The sequence below is a fragment of the Musca autumnalis genome, unplaced genomic scaffold, assembly GCF_047663935.1.
Source record: "Musca autumnalis isolate F117 unplaced genomic scaffold, ASM4766393v1 scaffold_3, whole genome shotgun sequence".
Classification (NCBI taxonomy): Eukaryota; Metazoa; Arthropoda; class Insecta; order Diptera; family Muscidae; genus Musca; species Musca autumnalis.
This window is the reverse complement of record NW_027411866.1, coordinates 101,154,753-101,182,034: the sequence shown is the minus strand read 5'-3', so window position 1 is coordinate 101,182,034 and position 27,282 is coordinate 101,154,753. Positions and strand designations below refer to the sequence as shown.

The following is a 27,282-nucleotide window of genomic DNA, read 5'->3' as shown; positions in this document are numbered from 1 at the left end:
TTTTTTTTAAATTTGATTGAATATTTTGAAAAACATGAATGAAACCTCGTTAGATATTCAATTTGAATGTTTCCATATCATTCCACTAAATGGAAAATTTCTCACAGAAAGTAGAATTCTTGCAAAAATGTTTGGGGTTGCTAAAAATTCATTGAAAAAGGAGAAGCTGTTTCAAACGTTTGTTTATACCCTCAGCCTTTAGGCTAGGTCGAAATAATGGTTTTAGACCCCAAGTATGTTTGGACGAAATGTGTTTCAGACAATTTGGAGTCGATCTAGCCATGTCCGTCCGTCTGTCTGTCTGTCTGTCCTGCTGGCTGGAGCGCAGGATAACTCTCGAACGGATGAACCGATTCGGTTCAAATTTTGGCTTTCGTAATATTTTGCCCAAACTTAGTTTAAGTTCGAAGATGGGCTATATCGGTCCACTCCTTCCGGTACCTCCCCCACAAAAGTTCGAAAATGTTCGGAAAGTTTGTGCGCACGATAACTCTTGAAGGGAGTGACCGATTTGGTCCATACTTTGTATAGCGTAAACTTTCTACCAGGGTAATTTGAGGTTCCAATATGGTCTCAATAGGTCCACTCCTTCGGGTACCTCCCACACAAAATTTCGGAAAAGTTCAGTTTAGGGCCATCTCTCGAATCACTTTGATTTTTGTTTTAGAAACTTGTATTCACTGCCCTCCATACGACGGTACAAGTACCATCAGGGGCAAGTCCATACTTCCTGAGAAAATAGCATGAAAGTTGCAAAAAACCCCTATGACACCGTGTGAGGGGTTGGAGCTCAAGATAACTCTCGAATGGATCTGTCGATTCGGTCCAAAATATGGCCTTAGTAATATTTTGTCCAAACATAGTTTAAGTTTGAAGATAAGCCATATCGGTCCACTCCTTCAGGTACCTCCCCCACAAAAGTTCAAAAATGTTCGGAAAAATTGTTCATACGGTAACTATTGAAGGGAGTGGCCGAATTGGTCTATACTTTACACATCCTAATATATCTACCAGATATGGATCAGGTTCAAATATGGACTATATTTGTCCACTCCATCCGGTACCTCCCACACAAAATTTCGGATAAGTTCACTTTAAGACCTCAAATCGAATCACTTTGATTTTTGTTGAAGCAACTTGCATTCGCTCCCTCAATTACGAAGGGAAGAGTTTTTTTAGGGGCAAGTCCATACTTCTTGAACAAACAGCCCGAAGAGTGTAAAAACCCCCCTACGGCACCATATGTAGTGGCTGGAGATCCACTTCCATAACGGTCAATGTCGATCCATTCCTTTTAGTATCTCCTCCGCATAACTTTTGATCTTTAATCCTAATCAACTTTTTTGTCGGTTCAAACGCCCAAAATTTTTAAAACCCACTAAATACATACGTGTTTTGGAAAAAAATTGTTTCAATATACACAGGGTATATCTCTGTCGGCAAAGCCGTCTGATACTTTTTTACTTGTTTTGAAATCAAAGAAGCACATCGTCTACTACGTCGGAAAAGGTCGTAAGTCCACTTTTTTTTGGAAATCGCGTTTTTGTTACAGGATGATAGTACAAGTAAAAACACGTCGTATGATACAAAGAAAATGGTAGTATGTCGGGTTTTTCTATATGTTTTGCCCTTGTCGGAAAAGGTCGTAAGTCCACAGAACGCACAAATTTGAGTACGAAAAGGTCGTAAGTCCCCAGCAAAATGTATACTTTAAAAGAATACTACACCTAATGCAGTTCAGATATAATGTTTAACGTCATCCATGGTTGGGGTACAATGTAACGAACTAGCCTACACCTTTGGATGATAATCGGATGATATTTGGCGGAGCCTGTGGACCAAACTTTTGAACAAAAATTTGATAATTTCAATATTGCAACGAAAATTAACATTTGAAATCTATTTTCCCCTATAAGCGCACTGATTATGAAAGATGGACTTCTGGCCTTTTCATTGATACAAATTGGGATGCTGTATGTGTTCAAATGCCTCATATATTGAATAAATGTGTAAAAAACAGCATTTTTACTGTTTTTACTGTCGTATATCTTACTTAACTTTATCAACTGTTGATTTGTGGTTTCTCTAGGGACATTTATTCACATAACGAGATTAGTTTGTATTCTGAATTCAATAAAGCAATTCCTTCTAACAGACGGGTGAGTGCAATGTTTATCTAATTGAATGATTCTAAAATATTAATTGATTGAAATGTTATTAAACTAAGAAGACATCATGGTTTTTGCTAACAAAGAGCAGTATGAATTTGGAATGGAATTAGACGATGGTGTCATGGGTCTAGTTCCCTATGGTTTTCACGGTGATTCTGAAAGCTCTGATGATAAACTTCCTAAACGCAGGAAGACATTACATGCTGAAGATTCTACATGGTTTGCAGACAAAAACAAAAGATGCTGGGAGTTTTTTTCGGGATTAAAATTACAAGAAACCACGTATATTAACAGAATTAATCATGAAATTTAATAAAAGGAAAAGGTCGTAAGTACAATGTGTCATGTTTTATATTAAATATTAGACGAACCGGTCCACCTTGCTGGCCCTTGAAATAGTTTATGTTACGTTTTCTTATGTCAATTATATTTTTTTGCTTCGCAAATTAGTTGGGATATGCAAGTGACTAACAATAACAAGTAAGAACGTCGTTAAATTCGGCCAGGCCGAACTTGTTATACCCTCCACCATGAGTTGTATTGAATTTTACTTCAATTAGTTTCCTTTCGTTTATGAAGTAGACTAAATACCAAATTTCAGCAATTTCGGTAAAACAATGTGGCTAACCTTCAAAATACCGAAATTCGGGAGGCACCGTTATATGGGGCTATATGAAGGCGTGGACCTATATAGAAAAATTTTTGGGAGAAAGTTGTATACCCCAAACGAAGAATAAATACCAAATTTCAGCCATTTCGGAGGAATATTGAGGCCACACCTTCAAAATACCGGAATTCGGGAGGTACTGTTCTATGGGGGCTATATGAAGGCGTCAATACCAAACATCCTAGAAGTAATTGAAACTTCTATACCAAATCACGATGATCTATGTATTTTAATTTCAAAAGACGGACAGACGGTCATGTTTATACCGACTTAGAATTTTACTCTGATCAAGAATATATATAATTTATATTGTCTCCACTGAATATATCGATACGTTACAAACTGAACGACAAATTTAATTATACGATATGCAATTTTAACGTACCGCCAAATAACTGATGACTTGAGGCATACCGACCTGATGAAACTATAGCTATCGATATGTTGCCTTCTAATCTAAACACTTGCTTTCCAATAAGACCAAAGCTTCGTTATGCATAACATCTGGATTGGGGAAATGGAATCGTTCGTAAGTTTTATATAAAGGCGCATTTAATAGGGCACATGTGTAACCTGCTCCTCCGAAATTCAACAAAATACATAGCCTACTTCCACCAAATGACATCCCTGTGCATAGTCTGAAAATTACATGGAACAAGTACTTAGAGTCGGAGATTCAGCAACCGTTGCCTCGAAAAATAATTTTCTGACCGATATTTTCATAACTTTAGCAAAAAAGCGTTTTTTAAAAAATAGGGCCTGCCCACCCCCCTTCCAAATTCAAAAAATTATAGAGCCTATTTTCACTCCGGTTGTTCCTTGTATATTCTCTGAAATTTTCAAAAAAATCGGTTCAGCCGTTTTTGACCCAGCAAACCAAATGTCTGATGTCCGACACGTCTAAACAATTTCGGAAGCAAAGTCGTTCAGATTTCGTTCCGATTTCTAAACGATTTTTCGGAGAGGAAATAGTTCAGATTTTGTACCGATTTCGTTACGATTTCGGAACGAATGTCGGAAAGAAATTTCCTTTCCGAATTTCCCAAGGATTTTCTTCAGATTTCGTTACGAAATCGGACCGAAATCGATCCGATGTCGCTCCGACATTTCGTTCCGAAATTTTGTCAACCACTTCATACAACTTTCGTTAAGATATCGTTACGATTTCGGATCAGATATCGGACGTATCGTCCGAATTTTGTCTACGACGAATACTTCGCGATGTTACACGAATATTGGACAAAACAAACTTATAATACCCTTTCCACCTTGTTTTGTAAAGAATAAATATTTTATTTTAAAAACGTCCGTAAATTGTAGGAAATTGTCGTAAGTCCCTACAAAAATACAAAACTGTACAAGGAAAAGGTCGTAAGTCCAAAGATATCCAATTATCTCCCAAACGCGACGGAACTTTATCAAAGAAAGTGCAGGCATTGAAGTTGAATAAATAAACGTAGAATACTGCCTTTACCACCATAATAAAATCTTTAATACAGAAAGCGCTGGAATGTTGGAAAAATTTATTGAGAGGGACTTACGACCTTTTCCGACGGAGCAGACGACATGTTTATTAGTGCTTTATTTTTTTCAAACTTAACAAAATACCACTCCTACCCCCATTATTATAAGTATTCTTTTGTTATAGTTCGGATTTACTCGGTTAACTTAAAGTTAAAAGTGATGATTGAATTTCAAGGAGGAGCTTCTTGAAATTAACTTTCTATGTAAAAATTATATTTTTAATGCCTCCAAAATGGTTTATTTTGCGTCTTCAAATCCATCAGATAGTAAAAGAACACATGTAATAATGGCCCATAGTAACAAATATTGTACCGCTTCTATGAGCGGTGTTATAGTATGCGGCACGTTGTTCGGACATGGAAGATATGAAGAAGTCTTTACGGGAAATATTTTTTTCTGAATAATATATTTTGTCCTCAAAAAATATATATCTCTAATACACATCAAAAATAGAAATAAAAATATAAAATGTCGTATGGAATTTGACATTAACATTCCAGCCCAGTTCAGTCAGCTGGGTATTGCTGCTGCCATGGTGCAAGGAAGAAGGTGATACAATAATACCAACTGATGTCTTCATTTGCTTTTAAAACATATTTTTAATAAAAAATAAACAAGAAATATTTCGCTTTTGTAAAGAATATCTGTGTACAACATCTTTATTTAATCTTCGCGAAGAATATTTTACCGTTTTCTTCCACCTTTTCGGGATATTTCGCTCAAAAAATTTTGACAGGCCGTAGGCCTGAATTCCGACTTTTGGATTACTTTATTAAATTTGCCTTGGCTGTTACCTTATGTTGTTCTATCATGACTTCTAAAGGGCTGAGTATATAAGCTGCCTTGCCTGTTTACATTGCTTACTTCTGATAAAAGAATAAAAAGAAAAGGGCAACCCAGTTCGAAATTTGCTCGGCCTTCTTTATTCTTTTATTTTTATTATGTCAGAAATGAAGAAGGAAAGCAAGGCAATCAGGCGAAGCTGCTTATGTACCCAGGCCTTAAAGGCCTGCGTACATAAGCTGCTTTGCCTGATTGCCTTGCTTACCTGCTTCATTTTTGACGTAATAAAAATAATAGAATAAAGACGAAATTTCGAACTGGGTTGCCATCAGTTGGAAATTGGGTCGGCCTTCTTTGTTCTTTTATTTTTTTATTGAAGCAGCAAAGCAAGGCAATCAGGCAAAGCAGCTTATGTACGCAGGCCTTTAGCCCTGAGTACATAAGTTACCTCGCCTGCTTACCTTGCTTGCTTCTGATAAAAGAATAAAAAAGAAAAGGGCAACCCAGTTCGAAATTTGCTCGGCCTGCTTTATTCTTTTATTTTTATTATGTCAGAAATGAAGCGGTAAAGCAAGGCAACCAGGCGAAGCAGCTTATGTACCCTGGCCTTTAACGTTACTTGCTGCAGCCCTTATTTGTCAAAAGGGTGATAAGATATTCCAAGAAATAAGCTAAAGGCGCCAAAATGGGCAAAATGCCTCTAATGAGACCAATTTATCTAATCAGGGCATCACGTTTGGCACAACAAATACGTGTCAATGATCAGCGAATGAAAGCCTAGTTCAATAGAGAATCTTGTTTTCGAACATAGGCGTTCCAAGTGGCTACAACATGTCGACCACTGCACGATTAATTCTAAGCAACTTTGGGCCACAATTAAAAATTTGTCTGGTAAGAATATTCATCTCATATTCCATATTCATGGGCCTCTTCTGCCGCCAATTTATTGGGCATCCATACTTGAAGAACGGGTCTAGGCGAACTGTATTTTGGGGATGTAAGTGACTTCAGCTTGATTTTCAGTCCACCTTCTTGACAAAGGTCTCGAAACTCAATTTCCCAATTGGTAATTCCGAACATTTGGCTGTGGATCGCATAATTTCCATTCAATAGCCACACAAATCTTCCTTCTTTAACCTGTAGCAAATGTTTTAGAATACCTTCTGCTTTCATTCCAGAAACAGCATTGGTATCTAGCTCCATTTCAATATGGTTTCAGTGAAGCTAATACCACAACCACGGCTGTGCGAGAGATATCCACAAAGATTGCGAATTACCTAAATCAGTGGCGACCATCCGAACGGACCATTGTGGCAGCACTCGATCTGTCCAAAGAGTTCAATGCAGTCGATTATTCCATTCTGGTATCCGACATCATCTTCCTAATGATTGGATTGCTAACTACCTAAATGGTAGTCAAGCCATCGTTGAATTCCAAGGCTAACAATTCCGCAAGATTAAAATGGGAGTACCCTAAGGTGGAGTACTGCCCTCTATTTTATTTAACATATACTTTGCTAACATCCCACCTCCACCAGCAGATATTTCGGTGGTATCGAATGTTCGACAAAGTAAGTGCAAAAAAATTCAACTATTTAGCCACCATCACAAATTTCTTCCGGGAGCACAATCTGAAGTTATCTCCCAGAAAGTCTACAGTGTCCTTATTCATTTCGTGGACGATAGGAGTCCACACACAATGCTAGATATTTTCGTCGATGACAGGCGTATCTAAAGATTGTTGGGTTAGTTTTTACAATCTTTTTCACGTCTCTTCGCACGCCACCCGTTTTAACCAGAAGATGAAAGTCTTAAAATCATTAGCTGAAACTCCTATGCTGACCGGTCTGGCCTTCCTTCTTGAGTGACACGCAAAAGAGAATCCTGCAAACGTCACAAACCAATTCTCTCCGCATTGCTACGGGTTGCGACCAGATGACGACAAATGGTGATCATCTTTATGAGGAGACAAGGATGCTGTCAACCAGGTACGTAATGCCACAAAGATAGTCAGTCGCCTGTTCAAAGATCTCAGCATACAGACTTTTTATGATCAGCTTAGAATACACGAAAGTCGTTGTCCAACTTGTGGGAGTGTTCAAGACCTAACATAGAGAAAATAATCCTCTCTTCGTCCGCTCCCCAACGTTCTTCGAAGAAGGGATGTAGTTGCACTCCATCTAGTACTGGTAGCACAAAATCGTCGAACTTACGCTTTCTAGTGAACAGTATCAGTTCTGTTATCGCTGAATTACCCCAAGGCCGTTTGCTGCGGCCCCGATTGAGACCTCTATGATAAGACATTTTGCATAAGTTCCGAAAGTGTAGTGAGAAATTAGCCAGTTCTTAGTAGTGTTACATCATCGGCGAAGGCGACATCTGTAGTGTCCTGATTGTCCAATCCCATCAATATGTTTTGATCACAAGCAGCCACAGCAACGGAGTGAGTATCCCACATTGAGGAATACCTCTAGTTACAGCTTTCTTAGACGATGTTTACATTATAGCCTTTTGCAGGGTTAACCTTCTTAATGAAGATTTGTTTGACGTATACATAAAGGAATTGACGTTTGAAACCCAGTGGGTTTGTTAAATCCTCTTATATATAAACGTACTATTAATCATCGTCTCCATGGCCCTCTCAACATAACCAACCATCTCTTGAAGTGCTGTTTCTACTAATTTTCCTTTAATGTAGGCATGTTGCGGGTTGCTACCTCTCAAAGAGATCAGGGGCTGGATTCTTGTTCTACGAAATTTTGAAATGAAAAATATTTTCAATTAGAAACATTGTGGCGTTTTTATTGGGATAGCGTTTGCAATTTTGTTTTTATACCCTCCACCATAGGATGGGGGTATATTAAGTTTGTCACTACGTTTGTAACTACTCGAAATAATAATTGTAGACCCCATAAACTATATATATTCTTGATCAGCGTGCAATTCTACATCGATATAGCCATGTCCGTCCGTCTGTCCGTCTGTCTGTCTGTCCGTCTGTCCGTCTGTCCGTCTGTGGAAATCACTCTAGCGTCCGAACGGATTGACGTAGGTGGATGAAATTTTGGGAAAATCCATTATTTGTACGTAGGACTTTTGGTATTGAAAGTGGGCTATGTAGGTCCACTCTTTCGTATAGCCCCCATACAAAATGACGCGTGACGCGTCGTCGTTTTAAGGAATTTTTAAGATATTTGTCCCATTTTACCACCGAATTGGTTGTAATTTGGTATTTTGTGTCTCCAGAGGCCAAAAAATATTCCTACCAAAGTTGGTTTATATAGGTCCATGTTTTGGTATAGCCCCCATATAACGCCCCATATAAAGTACGCGTCATTTTAATATATTTTGAATATATTAGTCCCATTTGACAACAGAATCGGTTGCAACTTTGTATTTTGTGTTTCCAGAGGCTAAGAAACATTTCTACCATAAAATGTTTATATAGGTCCATGTTTTGATATAGCCCCCATAGGACGATATCTCCCGATTTTTGGTATTTTGAAGGTTTTGGCCTCATTATCACACCAAGATGGCTGAAAGTTGGTATTTAGTCTTCGTTGGGGATATAAAACTTCCCCCCAGAAATTTGTAGGTATAGGTCCGCGCCATCATATAGCCCCCATAGAACGGTAACTTCCTATTTTCGGTATTGTGAAGGTTGTGGCCACATTAATCCACCGAAATGGCTGAAATTTGTGGTGGAGGGTATAAAAAGTTCGGCCCGACCGAACTTAACGCTTTTCCCACTTGTTTCAAAATAGTCTGGCTTAATCCCATTATTGTTGTTTTAATATTTTATTTTTTTAAAACAACTAGTTTATTAGTGGAAAAGATTTGGCATTGTTCGCCAAGGGGTAAGGCAGGGAATACTATAGTTTCGATTCTCGCCACAGAATCTCATCAGTTCCCTGTTTTTGTTTGTGGATATTCTCCACCGAAGTTATTTTTCAATAACTTCTTCAACAAAAAACTTGTTATACCCAAACATCAATCGTCAGCTCGAAGTATAAAGGTAAGCAAAGAAAAAAGTTCAATGAGAAGTTTTTCCCTGGCAACCTCACACAACTCCGACGAAAGTGTCTGCGAAAACAATTCAAACCTTTTCCACTAGTATGTGTCGTCGAATTTCAACGAATGCACACACCAAAATTTGGTTGGTCTGCTTTACAGCAAAAACAACACACGTCGCACAGTGTTGCCGCTTGGACAAAAATCAAAAAATGTGATGTTAATTTTACAAATCTTTATGCTGTTTTCTTACAGTAAACACATCCGATACAAGGAATCTGAAAGAATTTTGTCGATATGTGCATCCATAATGAAGTTATAGCTCTTTAAATATGAAAAATATTTCCCAGGTAATCTAAGGCGATAATCATATGAAAATTAGACGACATTTAAAATAACATTTTCTGAAAAATTTGTTGATAATACTAAAAGTTTTGGATGGGGATTTGATGAGTGGGCTATAAGAATAAAATTTTAGTACAAAAAGTTGACATTAACTGCACATGGGCAAAGTACCGTTATCAAGAAATAAAAATTTAAATTTGATAAAAAATATAAATTCTTAATATTTCGTAGAGTATATCTTTTGATTGCCACCTATTGCCACCATGGCTGTTGATTTCCGTTAATTGGATATCTCTTCTGAAGCGAAATGTGTAAAAACATTCTGCCCATCCCTGCAACCTTCTGAAATATATCGGTTCAGATTTTAAATAGCCCCCATATATATCTTTTCCCCATTTTCCTACAACTTGTTCAATTTTAATCGAATAGCCTTCAAATTTTATATGTGATATTTTCTTAGGCCCCTGAATAGATTCACCGATTTTCGTAAAAATCGGTTCAGATTTGGAAATAGCCCCCATATATATCTTCTCCCGATTTTGCCATAATTCGCTCAATTTTTGATGAATAGCCTTCAAATTTAATATGTGTTATTTTCTTAGGCCTCTGAATAGCGGTACTTTGCCCATGTGCAGTTGATGTCAACTTTTTGTACTAAAATTTTATTCTTATAGCCCACACATCAAATCCCCATCCAAAACTTTTAGTATTATCAACAAATTTTTCAGAAAATGTTATTTTAAATGTCGTCTAATTTTCATATGATTATCGCCTTAGATTACCTGGGAAATATTTTTCATATTTAAAGAGCTATAACTTCATTATGGATGCACATATCGACAAAATTCTTTCAGATTCCTTGTATCGGATGTGTTTACGGTAAGAAAACAGCATAAAGATTTGTAAAATTAACATCACATTTTTTGATTTTTGTCCAAGCGGCAACACTGTGCGACGTGTGTTGTTTTTGCTGTAAAGCAGACCAACCAAATTTTGGTGTGTGCATTCGTTGAAATTCGACGACACATACTAGTGGAAAAGGTTTGAATTGTTTTCGCAGACACTTTCGTCGGAGTTGTGTGAGGTTGCCAGGGAAAAACTTCTCATTGAACTTTTGTCTTTGCTTACCTTTATACTTCGAGCTGACGATTGATGTTTGGGTATAACAAGTTTTTTGTTGAAGAAGTTATTGAAAAATAACTTCGGTGGAGAATATCCACAAACAAAAACAGGGAACTGATGAGATTCTGTGGCGAGAATCGAAACTATAGTATTCCCTGCCTTACCCCTTGGCGAACAATGCCAAATCTTTTCCACTTATAAACTAGTTGTTTTAAAATATTAAAACAACAACAATGGGATTAAGCCAGACTATTTTGAAAAAACAAAATTGCAAACGCTATCCCAATAAAAAATGAAAATATTTTTCATTTCAAAATTTCGTAGAACAAGAATCCAGCCCCTGATCTCGATAGGAGTATCAACGACAGATTCTGGATGATAGTCGAAATCGGTCTTCAGATTGTCATTGTTTCTGCGATGATAAATCAGAAACATACGGTCACCTGTTTCTTCAAAGGGGTCAAGGTCATAACCTGTAACAAACAGTTAAGAAGGCGAAACCAACGGCCTTAAGCAACGTGGCGGATTCAAATTCTATTCCAAAGCCGAACCCAATCCAGAAAAGAATGACGAAAGCTTAAGAACCTACCTTTAAACCAAATTACATCCGTAAACGAGATCTATTGACGAAGTGGTCTGCTCCCATGACCGACAATAACCATAATAAGTGGAGAAGACGAAACCTACTGTCTCAAACAACGTGGTGGAATCAAGTTCTGTTCCGAAGTCGAAGAAAGTTTAATACCCTTCCCTTAGATCAAACTACATCCGTCTGCTTCTAAGATCGATTAAAAACTGACGGAAAATCGGCTTTTGGAACTTCCACAGCCTGTAAGAAAGTCAAGGTAGTTGGGCCGACTTAAAAACCATAATCTTCTGAGAAAACGAACAATGCTTCGCAGCAAAAAGCCGTGAAAAGTGTTGGCTCCTCGATAAGCCTTCTCCCAGGCAACCAACGCATCGAACTTCTATGCAGCTGTCCTAGACTAGAAAGCCAAGGAGAATAAGCCCAGTGCTGAGAGAGTAGCTACCTCTTTGAGAGGTTGCAACCCGCAACATGCCTACATTAAAGGAAAATTAGTAGAAACAGCACTTCAAGAGATGGTTGGTTATGTTGAGAGGGCCATGGAGACGATGATTAATAGTACGTTTATATATAAGAGGATTTAACAAACCCACTGGGTTTCAAACGTCAATTCCTTTATGTATACGTCAACCAAATCTTCATTAAGAAGGTTAACCCTGCAAAAGGCTATAATATAAACATCGTCTAAGAAAGCTGTAACTAGAGGTATTCCTCAATGTGGGATACTCACTCCGTTGCTGTGGCTGCTTGTGATCAAAACATATTGATGGGATTGGACAATCAGGACACTACAAATGTCGCCTGCGCAGATGATGTAACACTACTAAGAACTGGCTAATTTCTCACTACACTTTCGGAACTTATGCAAAATGTCTTATCATAGAGGTCTCAATCGGGGCCGCAGCAAACGGCCTTGGAGTAATTCAGCGAAAACAGAACTGATACTGTTCACTAGAAAGCGTAAGTTCGACGATTTTGTGCTACCAGTACTAGATGGAGTGCAACTACACCTCTTCTTCGAAGAACGTTGAGGAGCGGACGAAGAGAGGATTATTTTCTTTATGTTAGGTCTTGAACACTCCCACAAGTTGGACAACGACTTTCGTGTATTCTAAGCTGATCATAAAAAGTCTGTATGCTGAGATCTTTGAACAGGCGACTGACTATCTTTGTGGCATTACGTACCTGGTTGACAGCATCCTTGTCTCCTCATAAAGATGATAACCATTTGTCGTCATCTGGTCGCAACCCGTAGCAATGCGGAGAGAATTGGTTTGTGACGTTTGCAGGATTCTCCTTTGCGTGTCACTCAAGAAGGAAGGCCAGACCGGTCAGCATAGGAGTTTCAGCTAATGATTTTAAGACTTTCATCTTCTGGTTAAAACGGGTGGCGTGCGAAGAGACGTGAAAAAGATTGTAAAAACTACCCCAACAATCTTTAGATACGCCTGTCATCGACGAAAATATCTAGCATTGTATGTGGACTCCTATCGTCCACGAAATGAATAAGGACACTGAAGACTTTCTGGGAGATAACTTCAGATTGTGCTCCCGGAAGAAATTTGTGATGGTGGCTAAATAATTGAAATTTTTTGCCGAACATTCGATACCACCGAAATATCTGCTGGTGGAGGTGGGATGTTAGCAAAGTATATGTTAAATAAAATAGAGGGCAGTACTCCACTTTAGGGTACTCCCATTTTAATCTTGCGAAATTGTTAGCCTTGGAATTCAACGATGGCTTGACTACCATTTAGGTAGTTAACAATCCAATCATTAGGAAGATGATGTCGGATACCAGGATGGAATAATCGACTGCATTGAATTCTTTGGACAGATCGAGTGCTGCCACAATGGTCCGTTCGGATGGTCGCCGCTGATTTAGGTAATTCGCAATCTTCGGGGATAGATATATATGGGAGCTATATCCAAAACTGATCCGATATTTATGAAAATCGGTGAAACTACTCAGGGGCTTAAGAAAATAGCACATATAAAATTTAAAGGCTATTCGATCAAAATTGACCGAGTTATAGCAAAATCGGGGAAAGATATATATGGGGGATATATCCAAATCTGAACCGATATCGACCAAAGTTGAATTTTTTTATTCCTATGCCCTTATAAGTACCTGTGCAAAAATTCACCAACCTAGGTCAACTCCTTCTATTTTTGTCCACTTTTGTATGGAAGCGGCAACACTGTGCGTCGTGAAAGTGTCTTCAATTAGAAACAGGGTTTAAAAGCCAGCATCTAAAAACATTAGCATTAGCTGTACACTTCAACTGCTACACACTATTGACACACACGGCTAAATAAGCAACCGAACGCATATTTATTTTTGTACATTTTTGCTTATTTCGTTTTTTACGCCTAATCCTTTTTGCGTTAGGCATAATCGACAACCACGCTACATATTTAGCAGTCGGCTGACCATTCGTAAGAACGAATTAGCATCCGAGGGTGGTTTTTTATTAGAGTTGCCAACGCAGTAATAAAAAAGGTGTAATTTAATGTCAAAATGCCTCCATCATATGGTAGAACCTAAAGAATACTAATTATTATCGTTTAAAAATAAAAAATATATATTGAACAGCTTCACCAAAAATTCACATATCCTTTGAACGAAAAAGTGGAATTAATTATATCGTGATTTTTAATGCATTACACTGGTAACCCTGATCTCAAAAACAATTGTTTGCTGAAAACATGGCTAAGCCGTTGAAACTTTGTTGCTTATTCTCTTTTCTGATATGTGTTGATCATGTGTGCTGCAAAATATGAGTATGCGTGTCCGATGTTATTTTATTAAAGCGACAATATCAAATAGCATCAACATCGCTAGCAATATTTTTGTGAAATTTGTTGCTACATGTTGCCGTTGTTCATTGTTGCTAAACATATTTCGAAGAAATTTTAGATGGCAAAGCTGCAAATATTCGGTGCTTTTGCTATGGCGTTAGCATTTTAAACCCTGATTAGAAACATTGTGGCGTTTTTATTGGGATAGCGTTTGCAATTTTGTTTTTTTTTTTTCAAAATTGTCTGGATTAATCCCATTGTTGTTTTAAAACAAAAAAAAAAAAAAAACAAAAAAGAAAAATATTTTTTTTATTATTTTTTTTGTGCTTCTTGGTCGCGGCGCTATTTCCTCAACAAATTGTTAAAAGGTATTTACACCTTGTTCTTTCTAATTTATTTTTAAAGTTACTAAAGTGGGCGTAGAAACTAATTTGCGTCTATGTGTCTTTTCTCTGAGCCGTCCGAAGACGAACTGTCAATATTTTCTTTATAATTTTATTCATTTGACAGTTTTTTCCTCTATAAAAGTGTTCATTTCACATTTTCATCGAAACAGAATTGAGCCCAACCTCCGTCGATGATTTCACTCGATCCTCATCAGCGGGCATCATTGCGACCGGTTTGGCGTAAGGTTTTTTGTGTCCTTATTCATGCGCCTCGGTGGTCTCTTATTTTCCTTGGATTTCTTGTCAATGACAAGGCGGTCTATGGGTTGACTGCCACAGAAACCATTATCTTCTTGGTCGAAGGCAAATGACCTTCGGAAAAGCGAACTCATTTCACAGTTTTTTACTGTGGAGCCATGCTCGTCTTCTAAGAAGATGATAGTTTTCCTTGAAAAGTTCCTAGAACCGATTGTCTCTCGGTATTACCTTTGTATTTCGGTTTGATCTCGAAGATCATCAACGAACATCATTGGGCAGGTCTGGCGCTAGGTTCTTTTTGTCCTTCTCAGTGCTGGGGTTATTCTTTATTGGCTTATTGGTCAACGACAACTGTATTGCTGCGTAGATTTGTTCTTCTCCTCAGAAGATGATTGTTTCTCAGTCGGCCTAACCACCTTGACTTCCTCACGACCTGTGTTAGTTCCTAGAAGCGATTGTCCCTCAGCTGCACCCTTTAGCGATAGGTAATGGAAAGCAATATTCGATTTTTCGACTTTTCGATTTTAGTCCAAATCTAAAAATGCGATTTTTCGGTCTGGCGATAATTTCAGTTGTCCTAAAACTCGACTTTCGAATTTTTCAAACTTCGGGAATAAATTGTCATAGTTAATCATTGATATGTTCCAGTACTGCAAGAATCTACAAATTTTTACTTTTTTTTTCGATAACATAAAGGGAAAATTGTTATCGTAGGAAAAAGTAGTAGCTTCTTGCAGGTTCTGGAACAGAGCACATATCTACCACATTTTTCTTAAGAATTTCAAATGTTTGTCCGATTTTTTATTCATTCAAAACGTTTAATAAAATTATCGTTATTTTTACATATTTCTATAGCAGAGGCATTCCTAAAGAAGAAAATAACAAAAAACTGACGCTATTTTTCTTTAAAAATGTCTAAAAACCCCAAATATATCGTGCTCGTAGGTGTACGAATAAGAACTTTGCCACCCATCCATACTTAAATGACGGAATAAATTAAAAAATTGTTTTGTTATTCTTAAATCTTTCTTCGTTATAGTAATTCTTTTCAATTGTTTTATATTTGAATATAAAATATGGATTTAATAACGATTTTATTCAATTTTTAGGGGTGTACGAGTATGAACTTTGCATACTGTATATCTGTAAATGAGATCAATTGACGACGGGTCTGCTTCTAAGACCGACTCAAACCCGGGTCTGCTTCTAAGACCGTCTCATAACCACAGAAAATCGATTATATTCGACTATTCGTCGAATTTCGAGTTTACTTTTGAAACTGTAAAACCCCCAAGTCAACAGTAGGTGTGTTCGTCTACTCAAAAATTTTTACAAGTACAGTAATTTCTTGTAAACCACTAATGCCTTTTGCATTGTACTGTACAGTAAACGAACAAGATCCAGTAACAATTTGTACAAATTTTAAGTAAACGAACATACCCAATCTATGGGCAAACTCGAAAATCGATCGCAAGATTATCGATTATGCGATTTTCCACCCAGACAAAAGTCGACTATGATTTTTAGAATTTTGAATGCAAGAAGTCAATTAATCGAAAGTCGACTTACTTATCCCTAGTACCCTTGCCATCCGATTTGAGTCGGGATTTCATTTCTCTGTGTTTTCCGGCGAAGTCTTCTTAGAAGATGAAGGTTCCTCAGTCCGTCCAACCACTTTGACTTCTTTACGGTCTATGGAAGTTCCTAGCACCGATTGTCCCTCCGCTAAACCCTTGCCTTTCGGATTTGAGTCGGTCTTAGAAGCAGACTCCTCGTCACTTGATTTCATTTACATATGTACATAGTTTTAATTTGACTCCATCACGTTGCTTCAGGCAGTAGGTTTAGTCTTTTTCCCTTTCCCACTATTATCAATAGTGCCAGGTCATAGCCAGAATTTTTCAGTGAAAATTTCGTAAAATAAACTGACGACAACTACTTCTTTTCACATATTTGATTCCACCACGTATCTTTATTATTCTTCATTCTTCACAGGTATCCATTGTGGCGCCCAAACAAGTAAAACCTGGTGATGAGGTAACGCTTGAACTAAAGGCTCAACCTAAATCTTTAGTTGGTGTTTTAGCTGTGGACTTAGGTGTATATCTATTAGATCCTTCATACGATCTACAAAAAGATGAGATCTTAGAAGCCCTGAGACATGATCTCAGCGGACTGCCTTTTTTAGCTTTAGTATATCCTGGTCTCTTATCCGGTGTTGTTACAATGACAAATGCTCATTATGAATTTGTTCCGCTATATGGTAAGTAGAGAGGTTAATTAATGCAGGAAATCCACTGGATTTCACGAAATCCTGAAATACACCCCATTGTTTACACTTATTTTTTGTTGATTTCAAACATATCTCAATAACCAAGGTAGATGCATATGCTCAGCTGATCGAACATGAATGAAAAAATAAGTTGATGTAAATTGAAGTTTTCATTTAAAATATACGAAATGTAAAACACTATTGTTTTATGTTAAAAATTATCGTAAATTAACCAGTTAATATTAACAAAATCGTTGAGAAAAACTAGTTTCCACTCTGCCAAATTACTATAGCAGCAAATAGAGGGCGTTAATCAGTGCCATTTTTTTGTTTAAAGAGAAGCGCAAGTTTAACTATTTTTTAAGTACGGGAACGCATTTCCAGCACAAAAGGGAAATATAGCACAAGTAGTACGATTTTGCAGTTTCAGGAACACAGCTTTTATCAGTCGAAATTACTCATTTGGTCTGTTCCAGAACTGCAGGCCTCGGTACATAAGAAGCATGGCATTCTTGCTGAAGTCATATCTGATAAAAGACTAAAGACCAAGTTCGACCTAATAAACATATTTCAGAATCACATTTGAATTAGGCCGAACTTGGTCCTTAGTCATTTACCAGATATGACTTAAGCAAGAATGCCATGCTTCTTATGTGTCGAGGCCTTTATACATCAGCAGATATTTCATTGAAATTAAATACACACTCATTTACACACTCATCTAGGTGCATTTGATGTCAGTCCAACACACTTTTCGACACTGAGATTTCGTAAAAATTTTCCCGAAACCTGGATTTTTGATAATTATGAAATGTAAGGACTAAACACACACACACAGTTTTCCGATTTTCAAGCTCCATTAATCTCTTCTTGTATTTCAGCACCAATGATACCACTCAGATGACTCTAAGGATACCCGATACAATTACGACATGGCGTCTTACAGCATTTTCGGTTAATGAAAAAACCGGTTTTGGAATAGTGGATGGACCCACAGATATAACCACCATACAGCCGTTCTTTATCACTCTCAATCTGCCATATTCGGTGAAACGTGGTGAAATAGTTCCCATACCCATACTTATACACAATTATCATGGACAAAGTGTGGATACTGAAGTGACCCTCTACAATGTAAAGGATGAATTCTATTTTATGGAATCGACAATTTTCAACAAGGAAGTGGGTTCCAGCGAACAGAGTCGGAATATAAACATTACAATTTCAGCAAATAGTGTTGCCCAAGTTGTGTTTTTTATAAATCCCCGAGAAGTGGGCGAGATAAGCCTCCAAGTCACCGCTACAAATCCGCTCTCTTACGATGCCATCTTTGAAAAACTTCGTGTGGAGCCAGAGGGTATTAAAATCGAAGACACCATTGCCATATTCAACAGAATAGTATCCAATAATTCATCAGGCCATAAAATTCCACTAAACATTCCACCAAATATTATACCCCAATCGGAATTTATAAGCCTTACAGCGGTAGGTGATAGTATGGCACCCATTTTCCTCAATTTAAATGATTTATTAGCCCTACCGACGGGGTGTGGTGAACAAAATATGGCCAATTTTGCTCCGAATATTTTGGTCCTACAATATCTGAAATCAATGGGTCAATATCGCAAAGATAAAGATCTGGTGTCCAAAGCTAAGCGTTATATTGAAATTGGTTATCAGCAACAATTGACATATCGCCACAAGAATGGTGGTTACAGCGTTTTTGGTCAGCGTAAAGATGCTGAACCCAGTACCTGGCTAACAGCTTATACCATAAGATTTTTTATAAAATCTTTAAAATACACCGGGTCCGTGGAATCGCACATCATTGAAAGTGGTCTCGACTATTTGGCATCGGCCCAACGTAGTGATGGAAGTTTTCCCTATACGGGCTATTTGATTTATCCAGCTCAACAAAATCGATTTGGATTTACGGCATTTGTATTGATGACATTCATGGAGGATCAGGTATGTATACAAACTGAAAGGGCAATTTGAAAGACGTCTTTGTAGAGGAGTTATTCGCGAATTATTTAAAATAACTTGATGCGCATCCGCTATTGTATACACCGAATCAATCTCTTTCAGTACTTATGCATATTTCGATGTTTCACTCAGCGGCCAAAGTGTGCAGTTGCATTACACAATGCAAAAATCGCGGCTAAGTATTAAAAAATATCGCGGCTAAGTACGAGGATTTATCAAAATATATTTTTGCCGAATTTCCTATTTTTAAGGTATCTATATCCACCGTTTCAGTGGATAGATTCGAACGCGGAAGGAAGGCTCATTAGATCTGTCGCGTAAAAAACACGGGGTTCAAAGGAAATTGAATGACACTTGTTAATTTTACACGCAAAAAATAGTTTTTTTTTAAGAAAATTCATGCATCAAATTTTGGCCTATAGACTCCAATTACTTGGGTGCCTAAAGGCCTGCGTACATAAGCTGCTTTGCCTGATTGCCTTGCTTTGCTGCTTCAATAAAAAAATAAAAGAACAAAGAAGGCCAACCCAATTTCCAACTGATGGCAACCCAGTTCGAAATTTCGTCTTTATTCTATTATTTTTATTACGTCAGAAATGAAGCAGGTAAGCAAGGCAATCAGGCAGAGCAGCTTATGTACGCAGGCCTTAAAGGCCTGCGTACATAAGCTGCTTTGCCTGATTGCCTTGCTTTGCTGCTTCAATAAAAAAATAAAAGAACAAAGAAGGCCGACCCAATTTCCAACTGATGGCAACCCAGTTCGAAATTTCGTCTTTATTCTATTATTTTTATTACGTCAGAAATGAAGTAGGAAAGCAAGGCAACCAGGCAAAGTAGCTTATGTACGCAGGCCTTTACGCAGCACACTCATCAGATATACGAGGGCAGTTCGGAAACTTCTTAGCCTAGCACAAAAAGCGCGGTATAAACAGAAAAAAGTTAAGTGTTTAGGAAACTTCCATCTCTGTTATGAACACATGTTAAATTTTGTTTCGATCTGGCAACTCCTTCATATAGAAACAGGTGTTCAAAAAAGACGCATCCGCAATTTTTTTACAATGGAAAAATTAGAAATGCGTGCTGTCATAAAATATTTACATAAAAAAGGTTTATCGGGACAAGAAATTCATAATTATATGGTGAATGTGTTAGGTGAAAGTGCTCCTTCATATACAACAGTAAAAATTGTAAGATGACCACGTAATGGACGTCCAAAAACAGCAACAACAACAGAAATTGTAGCCAAAGTCCATGATATGGTATTAAATGATCGACGAATAAAAGTGCGTGAAATTGCTAATATCATGGGCATCTCAAATGATCGAGTCCATTTAATTTTGCATGAAGAACTACAGATGAAAAAGCTTTCTGCAAGATGGGTGCCGCATTTGTTAACAGTCGATCAAAAACGCATACGAATGAACATTTCTCAAGCTTGTTTGGATCGTTTTAAGCGAAATAAAATGGATTTTAAGCGTCGTTTCATAACTGTTGATGAGACATGGATCCACCACTATACTCCAGAGACAAAAGAACAATCTAAACAATGGACTGAAGCTGGAGGAAGTGCCCCAAAGAAGGCAAAAACAATTCAATGGCAACGGTTTTTTGGGACTTCAAAGGTATTTTATTGATTGACTATTTGCAAAAGGGTAAATCAATAAATTCAGAGTACTATTGCAACCTTTTGGATCAATTAAATGTACAAATTCGAGAAAGACGTCCTGGCTTACAACACAAAAAAATAATTTTTCATCAAGACAACGCACCAACGCACAAGAGTGTTTTAACAATGGCTAAAATCAACGAATTAAAGTACGAGTTGCTTGACCACCCACCTTATTCTCCTGATTTAGCTCCCAGTGACTTTTACTTGTTCCCAAATCTAAAAAAAAAGTCCTTGCTGGTAAGCGTTTTACCTCAAATGAAGATGCAATTACAGTTGTAAACCACTATTTTGAAGACCTTGAGGAAAACTATTTTAATCAAGGGATAGAATTGCTAAGTGCATTGAAGTTTCAGGAGATTATATTGAAAAATAAAAATATTTTTGAAAAATTAACTATTCTCTTTCATTGATAGGCTAAGAAGTTTCCGAACCGCCCTCGTACATTAAACGATGTAAAATCACGAGTTCTATAATCCCATTATAAGTTTTGAATATTACGTTGTTGCGCGTCCGGATTATTAAAAATATTCAAAAACCCCGAAATTCCGGCTTCAAAATATCTGCATCAATTTTAGGTGGATGCAGTGGATATATCAAAAAATCATATACTAGTATCATGTTGTCCATGGAGTACTGTTTGATTATTTCTTTGGGCATAGGTCTATTAAATGTAAGGTTAAGCAGAAATTGGAAGGAACATAAAAAACTTGTTAACTTCAACCCATTCTACGTAATTTTTATTTAATGGTCGATATTATGGGATCACTCCTAAAACACTTCATTTTAAAGAATTTCAGTCATACTATATAGAATATGTTAACAGTTCGCGTATTCTGAAAGGGTGAAACTCGGATTCATCGATTGTAAAACATTTTTGGTTTTTACCATATACGAGTATATTTTTAATTAGCATAAAATTTAAGTCGAAATAACGATATAATATCTAACATAGAAGTTTATAATTTGGTAATGGTATTGAAAATGGCTAATATCGGTCGTCGTTTTGATATAGCCCCATAGAACGGTACCTCCCGATTTTAGGAATTTTTAAGCCTCATTATTACATCAAAACGACTCAATTTTGGTATTTAGGCTTTGTTTGGTAACAAAATTCCCCCCCCCCCCCAGAAATTTGTCATTACAGTAGGCCTATTCTGTAACTTTTTAACAACTTCACTCATTGTTTATTTTCATTTATATTTCATTTGTTTGTCTTGTAGTTGTTACAAAAACAAAATAAATTTTAACAACTTTTCTATCGATAAAAGTTACACAATTCCTATATGGGGCTGGATTCTTGTTCTATGAAAATTTTAAATGAAAAATATTTTCTTTATAAAATTTTTCATTTGACATATTTTGCCTTTATAAAAGTTTTCACTTCACATTTTCATAGAAACAGAATTGAGCCCCTGGTCCAATTTTTGATGTATTCCCCATAGAAACATACAGGCCTATTTGCGGTATTTTCAAGGTTTACGTGCATTATCCCCCTTCTGGGTTGCCACCTTGGTGCAATGGTATGCACACCCGCCCTGCACGCTAAAGGTCGTGGGACTGATTCCCAAGCCGGACAACATCAAAATTTCAGTGATGTTGTCGACATTTCCTGAGTATTTCAGTCATATAAAACTTTTCTACAAGTGGTGTCTTAGGACACGCTGTTCGGGCTCGGCAATGAACAGTAGGTCACATATCATTGAGCTACTATTTGGAATATAGTCTTCATTGGGATATACAACACCATCCATAGGACCACCATCCGACTTTGCGATTTTAAGGTTTTTGTCACATTATCCAACTGAAATAGAGTAATGGCTGAAATTTAGTATTTCCTCTGTTGAGCGTAGGTAATATTCTTACAGAGAACTGTCGCTATAAGTCTACATTTTGATATAACCTTCATAGAACGATACCTCCCGACTTTCGGAATTTTGACAGTTTTAGCCTCATTATTCAAGTAAAACGGCGTTGGTATTGGATCTTTTTGCAGGGTTAACCTTCTTTATGAGGAGTTATTTGAGAATTGCTCTATGGAATTGACATTTAAAACCCATTGGGTTTATTAAATCCGGTTAAGTGCAAACGGGGTATAAATTTAGCTTAGACCATGTTTATATTGACTTTTGCAGGATTAACCTTCTTTATGAGGATATATTTGAAATATAAGCAATGGAATTGGGTTTGTTAAATCTGGTTATACAAATATAAACGTACCATTAAATTTGGTATTTAATACTCACTATGGGTATTTTTGAACCGACATGGCTTAAATTTGCTATAACATCATTGCATAACGTCCAAGCCGGTGTGAATTAAAGCCCCCATCTGTGATATTTGTATATCACACCATTGATCAATTTGGTGCACGTTCACACAGTTGTTTTAATGTTTTGTCTCAATGTTTAGTAATGCGGAAAAAGTGTTACCAACTGTGGCAACCGTGGTTACCATCACTTTATCTGTGTATTATAATACGTTTATATATAACTGGATTTATCAAACCCACTGGGTTTCAAATGTCAATTACATTGTTTATATTTCAAATAAATCCGCATAAAGAAATTTAACCCTGTAAAACGCTATAATATAAACATGGCCTTAGTTGCCTGTCTTACCATTAGAGGACATCTTGACTCTTAAATTTGAATTAATTTAATGGAGAAAATTATACAGTGTAATCAAAAGTGAGTACCCACGTCTTTTGAGCGTAACAAAGTGATGAAGGGTGTCTTTATAAATGAGCTGAAAGCGAACGATAGTAAGCAATTATAGGCTTATAGGAGAGCTGAAGTGAATTTTTATAGAGGAGCTGTAATTAGTGTTTATTGAAAGTCTTTATAGTGTCTTTATGGAAAGGAAGCACTTATGGACAGGCTAACAGCGTGTTTTTGTAAAAATGCTTGCCTGTCACACGAACCGTTCGTACTAAAACGTATACGTTCAAAATTTGGTTCTTGTAAAATTGTACGAACCATTCGTTTTTATCTGAAAGCTTTCGTCTATTTTATAAAAGCTTTTATATTTCAGGGTTTCCATGATACTTATTTTGTGAATTTTGCGTAGGCATCTGCACGTAAAATGTGTTACTTGATGGCAACAATAAGAAAAAAATTAATCAAATTTGTCCAAAAATAATTGTGATAATATGAAGAAACAGATGTACATATACGCGTGTGCTTCTATGGAAATAAATAAAATTGCATTCCCTTCCAGTTTTCGTGTGTTTTGTGCCATTAATTACTCAAATTATTTAATTTTCTTTCAAAACGATGGGTCTTTTCCATTCGTTTATTTTTGACGTATTCGTTCGTCTGATTTTGTTACGAAAACCAAAAAAATTACGAAAATAAAAAGCTTTTATTTGTTTGTCACACGAATACAAACGTCAACCGCTATGAAAACCAAATTGTGTGTTCGTTCATGAAATCGACGAACGAATGGGCAAAAACTTTTTACAAAAACACGCTGTAAGTCTTTATAGCCGATCTGTACACTATCTCAAAGACGTATAGCAATAAAGACCCGAACAAATGCATTTTCCAAAAACATATGCTAATAGTTCCACATTTTGGTTTCTCAACTCACTGGAATTGATAACAGCAATGCCAATCGTTTTTGATTCCCATTTCTCGCGGCAGAAAACATTAACGTCGTGTTTTGTGGCTAAAATTTTTTTCTTCACAATTTTTTATTTAATAAAAAAACAAAAGTCAACGCCGTAAAATTTGAGTTTTAATGTTTTTCTTGTCAATATTCCAATGAGTAACAGTTTTCGTTTAACAGAATGTTGCTATGATATCGTAGCAACAGAGGTTAACTCCCTTTACAGTTAATTTTGCACAATTGACTTTTCCTATCTTATAATATTGACATCTTTGACTACCTTCTATAGACAAGATGAAGAGAGATGTTTAAAAAGCAATTATAGGTGGTATTTATACAGGTAATTTCGATAAAATAAGGCTAGGGAATCTCTGTGAACCATCGCCAGGGTGTCTTTGGGACATAGACTATATATTGCGTTTTTGCACATCTCTATAAGTTCCTTCCCGACAACTTAACACAATTTTAATTTTTCCCTTCTAGAAACTTGCCCGCAAATACCCTTCTACCATCGAAAATGCTGTAGAATTCTTAAATTCAAATTTGGATCAAATCAATGACGCGTATGCCCTCTCTATTATGGCCGTTGCCTTACATATGGCCAAACAAACTACGAGTTCGAAAAAAATCTTAGAAAAATTACTGCAACAGAAGAAATCGGCGGTCAATGATACAACAATATGGTGGAGTCAAAATGATCGGAATAATGCTAAAGATATTGAAATTACGGCATATGTTTTAATGGTCCTCCTAGATGCTGGTGGTTTGTATGAAGAAGATTGTAACCGATCATTCAAATGGTTAATGCAGCAACGAAATGAAAAGGGAGGTTTCAAGTCTAGCCATGATACTGTGATGGGATTACAGGCCATAGTAAAATATTCCACGAAATATAAGACCTCCGGTGAGTTGGACATTGCGGTTAAGTATTCCGAAATCGATGAGGTAGACAAGATTCTTGAAACTGGAGAAATAATTTTAAATCAAGACAACATCAGAACGTTGCAAACCGAAGAGGTAAGGAAGTGAAATGAAGTACTGGGACTTGACAAATAAGGCCCGGAATACATGGATGTACTTATTGACATCCTGAAGGGAGACACAAATCTCTCTATCACTAGTTCTAGGGCGTTACTACAATTTCTCTCAAAACCGCTTGGAAACTTATTTTTTTACGTTTTTAGCTATCCAAAGCAACAAGAGCTGTAGAAGTTAATATTTCTGGCTTGGGTGATTGCTTGATACAATTGACCTACCATTACTTCATCATTGTTGAAGAAATATTTAAATATTTTCTAATTGAACCCAATCCAGAACTACCAAATCCTGAAGAATTATCATTGGAAGTTTGTTTCACCTACATTGAACAGGAATCTGCATCAACTAACATGGTTATAATGGAGGCTAATTTACCATCCGGCTATAGTGCAAACGAAGAGGACAGCACGGACTTGCTGGACAATGAAATTGTGCAAAGAATTGAAACAAAAAATTCCGCAACAACCATTATCGTTTACTCGGAAAAGTTAACGGCAAATGTTAAAAATTGTTTAACAATTTTTGCCTATAAAATGCATGATGTGGTCAATCGCAAACCGGCTTCGGTTGTTGTATACGATTACTACGATCTTAGTCGGCATGACACAGCTTTCTATAGCATTTATAAAGAAACTTCTTAAGGTTGTAATTAGAAAAGTGACGTTAATAAAGATTCATTTGAAGAATGGAAATAAATAGAATAAATTCGATGTGGTTATTTGTATTTATCTCAAGACAAAACATAGTTACGCAGATAAACAGAAGCAGATTTTAATAGATAAGCCGGAGGTGATCATTATAGACCAGTTAAAGAAGTTTTTTAGATAATTAAATGTATGTATAATAATTAAATGTAAATATGTTTCAGGTCAGTCAGGCGTATGATCTGTGTACCTACTTATACGCCACAATTTCCCTTTAGAAATAAAACACATTTTTTGGATATAATAAAAATATTGAATGGTTCTTTTAATTGACTTGATTATTTTGTATGCTTATGACAGGCTATATTTTAGTTTTTGTTTTTTCTTTATCTCATTTCAAAGTTTGGATTTGTAATACCTTGGGAAACCAAATTTCTGTTACTAAATTGTTAAGTTTACATTTAATATTAATTGCTTAAAAGCATGTTGTTTGTTGCATTATATTTGAGTAATACTTTCTGTGATGTAATTATTTTACATAGTTTTGCGTTACTTTATATGAAATAAATAACTTAAAACATTTCGATTAACTGAAATTATTCTAAATATATCTATGTATTTAAATTCCAATCCTCTAATCCTTTTCAATCATACTGAAAAAAATCATACCCACTTGAGTAAAACTGGATTGCAAATTAAATCCTTCAAATTAATTTTATCTGATAATGGAAAATCAATCAAAAGTTTCAATAATGTTCTTCAATTCCATTTTTTCTTCGACATAAAGAGAATGAAGAATAAGGAGAATAGAAGAGAGAGAGAGAGGGACAGGATAAAAACTATTGTTTTTAATGCACTTTTGTTTGCCGCCGTTGATGCCTTGCATCAACTCTCATCACAGCCAAGACTGATGGCTGTCATGACAATAGAATTTCGCAAATGTTGAGTGGGAGCTCAAACTTACACCGACACCAGCACCGCTAAAAGCAAAGCAACTAATCTACACGTCCTTACCGTCAATTGTAGTTTTGGAACATAAGGAGCAATTCGACAATTTGAAACCAAAAACAACTATGGCAAAAGTGTGTTCAGCGGAAAAAAGAGACTTGCTCACGTTTTGCTTTTAAAAAGATTCTTTTACTTAATAAAAATTAGATTTGAATGATTTTTTTTGTTATTTTGTGTAGTTGTGCGTGGATGTAAACTACATGGGGATACTAGTACAAATGAGTCTTTACAGGTGAGGAGATTTATAGACGTCAAAAAGAACATCTTTAAGGAAATCTTTATGAACGACAACAAAGGAACTTTTAAAGATAAACGGGAAGGAAAGGCGAAATATTTATAGAAGACCACCGGATGACAGTTCCTAACTATGATTAGATGAGAAGAAGTCTTTATTGACGACCAAA

The 27,282-nt window shown here is 36.5% G+C and overlaps 1 protein-coding gene across 1 annotated transcript in view; it reads left to right on the top strand.

Annotated features, from left to right (window-relative positions):
- The window catches only part of LOC141397192 (thioester-containing protein 1 allele S1-like), a 29,497-nt gene extending 3,317 nt beyond the window's left edge, over nucleotides 1-26,180 (top strand). Inside the window, exons 5-9 of the mRNA XM_073973215.1 lie at nucleotides 16,651-16,918; nucleotides 17,653-17,740; nucleotides 17,809-18,895; nucleotides 24,672-25,205; nucleotides 25,373-26,180. Of these exons, the coding sequence (XP_073829316.1) occupies nucleotides 16,651-16,918; nucleotides 17,653-17,740; nucleotides 17,809-18,895; nucleotides 24,672-25,205; nucleotides 25,373-25,867 (2,472 nt within the window). The 3' untranslated portion in view covers nucleotides 25,868-26,180. The remainder of the gene's footprint in view (nucleotides 1-16,650; nucleotides 16,919-17,652; nucleotides 17,741-17,808; nucleotides 18,896-24,671; nucleotides 25,206-25,372) is intronic.
- Nucleotides 26,181-27,282: the final 1,102 nt, after the last annotated feature.